Source organism: Austrofundulus limnaeus, unplaced genomic scaffold (genome assembly GCF_001266775.1).
Source record: "Austrofundulus limnaeus strain Quisiro unplaced genomic scaffold, Austrofundulus_limnaeus-1.0 Scaffold413, whole genome shotgun sequence".
NCBI lineage: Eukaryota > Metazoa > Chordata > Actinopteri > Cyprinodontiformes > Rivulidae > Austrofundulus > Austrofundulus limnaeus.
In genome coordinates this window covers 353,400-358,929 of record NW_013952815.1, presented here as the reverse complement: position 1 = coordinate 358,929, position 5,530 = coordinate 353,400, and the positions used below count along the sequence as shown (strand labels likewise).

General features: G+C 40.7%; 2 protein-coding genes and 1 long non-coding RNA gene across 3 annotated transcripts in view; 2 read left to right on the top strand and 1 right to left on the bottom strand.

The window, feature by feature from the left end:
* shoc1 (shortage in chiasmata 1) overlaps positions 1 to 594 on the top strand; it is a gene marked incomplete in the record, with an annotated part of 13,548 nt that extends 12,954 nt beyond the window's left edge. The window contains 1 exon segment of the mRNA XM_014024195.1: positions 1 to 594.
* Positions 595 to 3,673: 3,079 nt separating this feature from the next.
* tal2 (T-cell acute lymphocytic leukemia 2) lies at positions 3,674 to 5,324 on the top strand. Its single transcript, XM_014024204.1, has 2 exons — positions 3,674 to 3,892; positions 4,208 to 5,324. Exons 1-2 carry the CDS (start codon positions 3,684 to 3,686, stop codon positions 4,548 to 4,550), a joined length of 552 nt encoding a protein of 183 aa, XP_013879658.1. The 5' UTR covers positions 3,674 to 3,683; the 3' UTR covers positions 4,551 to 5,324.
* The window catches only part of LOC106528920 (uncharacterized), a 52,677-nt gene continuing 51,624 nt past the window's right edge, over positions 4,478 to 5,530 (bottom strand). Inside the window, exon 3 of the long non-coding RNA XR_001311561.1 lies at positions 4,478 to 4,560. This is a non-coding gene — a long non-coding RNA (uncharacterized LOC106528920). The remainder of the gene's footprint in view (positions 4,561 to 5,530) is intronic.

Genomic DNA, 5,530 nt, shown 5'->3' with positions numbered 1-5,530 from the left:
GTATCTTTTTGTAATAAGCTGATATGAATTACAACTAATAGTAACAATTTTTTCTTTTCATAGATCATTTAATTGATGATTTAATGATTTTTTTGAGAATAAATCGGGTAAAATGTAAATTTATAGGATGACCACATTAAAGAAAGAGCTGTTTTTTTAAAACAATATAATTAAACATAATTTTATCTTTTTTCTACATTCAGTTTGAGGTGTCTCTGCACACTGAGCATGCTCAGCAGTGGAAAAACAAGACATGATTTATGTGTGAAGGAGTGAAATTGAGGGTCTTTCCTATCTGCACTGATAAAGTCTCTCATTTTCYCGGCTCCATTGGTGGGGCTTCTTTTTTTAAATATAATTTTGTGAAGCAATCCCCTTATCGTGGTCTCTCAGCGTGTGAAGAGAGTGCTTATCTTCACGAGCCAGCAGAGTGAAGCCAGTTCCCCCAGGAATGATCCCCAGACAAAGACGACCCCGGGGACATGGACTCCACACCTCCCCGCCTCCGGCCGGCCGTATCCAGCTCTGACTCGCCACCATCAATAACCTGACAGCCTTTTTTTTATGTGTCTTTCTCGGCCCTGCCTTCTGAGTCTGTGGACAAAAGGGAGAGAAATGGTTTGTTTTTTTACTGCCGCAGGAACAAAAGCTGGTCAGCGCAGACCCTACGTGAGGGTGAGGTAAACAGCAACCTAATGGGGCAGTAATGGTTCCTGACTATACTTGAGCTCTGAACTGAATGGAACAGGAGAGATATTGTGGGAATTAACAGCCTGTTTAAACCAAAGCATCTTTTAAGCTGGATCCTCTTCAGGCTTCAGCTGGAAAAGGTCACAKCGTTATCTCCCATCACAGACCGCAATTAACTGTCACCTGTGTGTTTTCCATCTTCAGCAAATACGACCCTGAGTKCAGATTTTAGGTGAAAAAAACTGCAGATTTATTTCTGCTACAAAAACTAAATCACATTAAATACTAAGGCTAATCCAAAAAAAAAAAAAAACAATTCATAAAGCCAGAACTGAAGAAAAAATGTCAACATGAAGTTGGCTTAAACAATTTGAGAGGATATTTCTGCAGAGACATCAAATGTTTAAAAAAATATAATGTGGTTATTAATTCTAAATAAATTGAGTTTTAAGTTAAAACAGCCAAACTTGGTGGGAAAATCAGCTTTCAGGGACAAAATAGAAATTAAAATCGGCTCAGAATTTAAATTTCAGAGAACTTCAGAGAATTTGAAGTTATTCCTTTTTGTTCTTGAGGAAAATTAAGTCACATCCATCAGGTGAAACCCTATGTCCACTTCAGTGAAATATATCCTTTAACCATGAATGTCTAAAAAATTTTAACACTCACAAATGGAAATATTTCACCAGATACATTAAATCATTAACCTGGGTTGACACATCAAGATTTTTAAAAATGTGCTAAATTTCCTAAAGGTGCTGGATTGTGACGCAACATCTGGATCTGAGCTACATGAGATAAAACAACAACAGGCAAAAAGGTACAGCAAAAACTTGAACAAATGTATTTCTTATTTACCTGAGTGTAAGATTTTGCAACAGAGCTATCAATTACACAAAGTTAGTTTTTAATTAAAACCAGTTTCAGTTTAAGGGAACACTGATTAGTTGTAACATTAGACTTTATTTGATAAACATATATTTTAACTGCAAAATAAAGACTGTAAAAATACTGTAGGCTGTTTAGTTTTGTAAATTTTTAAAAAATATGTTACACGGACGAAGCCATTTTATTTACACGCAAAGAATTCTGGGTAAATGATGATGTGGATAGGTCCTCAGCGTGAGCGAGCTAAATCCACCCTGAAGGTTAATCTTGGACAATTTCTGATGATCGACTCTTTTAAATGAAACCAGAGAGCGTTGACAGAGAGGAGAAGGTAGAAATGACTCAGCCTGGAACTGAAAATATAGATGGAGGACAACAGAGCTGCTTCATGGAAGCCTTAAGCGCCAGCCCTATATTGCCTTATATGTATTAGCTCAGCGCTAGTGCGACAAACAAGCTAAACTGAGGTCCTCCATCCATATTTACAGTACCAGACAGTCATTTTTGTGTTCCCCTCTCTGTCATGTGGATGGAGGACCTCAGTGATGAGAGGAGAATGTGTAGCGCTGAGCTAATACATATATATGGTGATAGCATCGGGGCTAATGCTAAAGCTAACAGGCTAAGCTGAGGTTCTTCTTCCATGAAGCAGCTCTGTTGTCCTCCATCCATATTTTCAGTTCCAGGCTGAGTCATTTCTACCTTCTCCTCTCTGTCTACGCTCTCTGGTTTTATTTAAAAGAGTCGATCATCAGATATTGTCCAAGATTAACCTTCAGGGTGGATATAGCTCGCTAGCAGCCTCGCACCAATGACCTATCCACGTCATCATTGACCCAGAATGCTTTGCGTGTAAATAAAATGGCTCTGTCCGTGTAATATATTTTTAAACTTTTAGCTTAAAAATGATCAAACTGAACATCCTATATTTTTACAGTTTATTTTACAATTAAAATATATGTTTATTAAATAAAGTCTAATGTAACAACTAATCATGGATCCCTTTAAATTGYCGGCTTTTCTTTTAAAGTGTTCAGTCAGGAACAGTCATCACCTGGTCCTGCAGGTGTGAAAAACATCATCAAACTGTCCGATCCACCCAACGCTGAGAGCGTCTGCAGACCTGGAGTGCAGGCGGATGGAGGCAGAGAGCGGRGGCGCCTGGCCTGCAGGTGCAGCCTCTTGGACATGCAGCAGCACCCATGAATGGACGATTCAGAAAACGGCCCCCATCGGGCTTGTTCTCCAGGCCCAGGGCTAATCCCGGCCCCTAATCGGATTATGCAAAATTCCTGCTCCCCACACAGAGTTTTTACGGAAGGCTGCATCTTTGAAACAACACTTGAAGGGTGTAAAAAGAATGGTAACAATTGGTTAAACTAGACTTGTTATTTTATCTGAACATAGGTTTGAAAGTGGGAGGCAGGGGAGGGGAGGAAGAGGAGTGAGGAGTGGTTGAGGAGAAGTGAGCCAGACCCTGTGCCCTTCATGTTTCCTCTYTAATTTATGTGTGGCCCCTTGGAATCGCTCAACAAGATTACCGTAGTCATAACAAAACCCATATTGTTCGACTGTCAATCTGGATATGGTATTTTTACCTTTTGTGGCCCAATCAGACTGAACTCAAAAGCAGAGCAGCAGCGATATCAAGGTCTTTTCTCTTGGTCAAGGGGACGGTGGGTTGTCCATGCCTAATGTCAGAGAAACAGAAAGGAATAAGTGTCCACAGCAGTAAGAGAAGGATCAGAGAGACCAACGTCTCAGTTTCACCTCAATAGGAATTTATCACCTTCGCTGGAAACCTTCGAGGATTAAACGAGCAATGAATCATAAAAGCAGCACAAATGCTCACTTAAAAGGCTGTTGGGTCATGAAAGCTGCAGAAACCACCTTCAGTTCTTACAAATGTTGCACACAAAAACCTGCKGGAAAAACATCTCAATCATATAAAGTGACGACCTTTAGGAGGCATCATCAATTATTCACACGCTTTTGTTTAAAATGATAGAAAGGAGGGGCGGTGTGCAGGGGGGGGCAAGTTACACAATAAAAACACAACCTCCGCGACAACACACGTCACACAATGGGGCTCACCCTGCTATAAAATGTGGGATGGGGATGGAAGCATGCAGTATTCTCACCCCTGCTCTCTCTCTCTCTGCTCCCCATCCCTCCCCGTCGTACTCTCTGCCTCCGTCGCTCGTTTGGATCCCAGCGAGGATGAGAAGACGCAGCTGAGCGGACACGCTGGAGACACACATGACCTGTGGACGACAACTTTGCCGCTGAGGTTTCTGCTTTTCTACACAAACAGGTGAGATGTTTGTTTTTTTCTCCTGACATCAAGTTAGGTCAATAAATTATTGATCAAGTCATGCATGGAAAAGATGCCAGTGCAGCTGTCATAAAGTAAATGGGAAGGAGCAAATATTAATTCAGCATTATAGTTAACTAGAAAGATTATTTAAAAAAAGACAACTGTTGTAAATAATGTTTCTGTATCTGCAAAGCAAACAATACAGGTTACTGTAAAAAGTCAAATTTCCACATTTGACAAATTAATTATGAAAGAGAAAAACGTAGCTTTTAGAATGTGAAAAATTAATCAGTTTTCCATCACTGTGCTCAGCATCATGACCAGGAAGGTGTTCACCAACACCAGGGAGCGGTGGCGCCAGCACAACGTCAACACCGCCTTCGCAGAACTCCGCAAGCTCATACCCACCCACCCTCCGGAGAAGAAGCTGAGCAAGAACGAGATCCTGCGCCTGGCCATGCGCTACATCAACTTCCTGGTGCAGCTGCTGGAGAGCCAGAGCGGTCAGCCGGCCGGCCACTCCCCCGCCGCCCTGCTCACCTTCCTGAGAGGGAACATGGAGCAGCTGCACTCGCCCCCGCACCCCTGGACCACGACGAGTGACACCGACGCTCCGTCGCCTGGATCCAGCTGTGGCAGCTCCGAGGCCTGGTAGAACCACAGTCCTGAGTTCAAAAGGAGAGACTTAAGACTTTTGGAGGAAAACAGCAGGTTGTGTTGCATTGTGACTCATGTTTCGGTGCAGATCAGTGTGATTATTATTATTATTATTATTTTTTGTGGACTCCACACATGAATGGTACGAAGGTGCCACCAACAGATTATTTAGATTCTGCACAGGGGTGTCAATCCTGGACATTTCCTTCATGTTTTCATGTTAATATTCCTCATTGCTGGTCAGCATGGAACTAATTTATTCACCATGAAGGGGAATTTTGCCATTGAGGAAAAAAGCAGAGGATTATGAAAAAAAAGGCATTTGAACATTAAAATTCAGCCAATTCTCCAGACTGCAATAGTCTCTAAATAGCCGAGGACACTATTTTTTTAATGTTTTCCTTTCATTCATCTAACACAGTTTTTCCCCTCTTAAAAATATCTGAACTTGTGTGACGTCATCACAGCAGAACCTTTTTTTCTGTTTAATTGTGTTTAAACTAAAATATTAGGCTAAAGAATTCTGGAAAATAAAAAAAAAAATAAAAAACAGACAATCCTCTGAATATTTTCACACAAATATCAGCTCCTGTCAAACCTTTCTTTTTCATTTGTCTTCTTTGTAATATATTTGCATGTCATAGCCAAAGATCATGAACTGATTGTCAAATTGTGGTACGAGTGTGTTACTGTGTGTCTTATACCTCTTTTCTAATTTATTTTTGTTTATCTGTGAGAACATATTATGGTATTTATTTATTTATTTGATAAATAAATTGTTAATTATGTAGTTTTCTGTATTTTGTGAAACATGTTTACACCYCACTTATCTGAAAAACACTGGAATCGGATGGGAGTACTGAAACAAGCCAAGCTGTCTCACTTTTAAAGTATGGTAACATCTGAAATAATATAGCCCAGCATTTCCTCTGTACAGGATGATTTGTGTGTGGGTGTGTGGGTGTGTGTGTGTGTGTG

Bases quoted from the DNA above. Each gene is read 5' to 3' on its own strand.
- tal2 (XM_014024204.1), top strand. From the start codon at position 3,684: ATGTGGGATGGGGATGGAAGCATGCAGTATTCTCACCCCTGCTCTCTC. The intron at 3,893-4,207 runs GTGAGATGTTTG...CACTGTGCTCAG, and splicing joins CTGCTTTTCTACACAAACAG to CATCATGACCAGGAAGGTGT.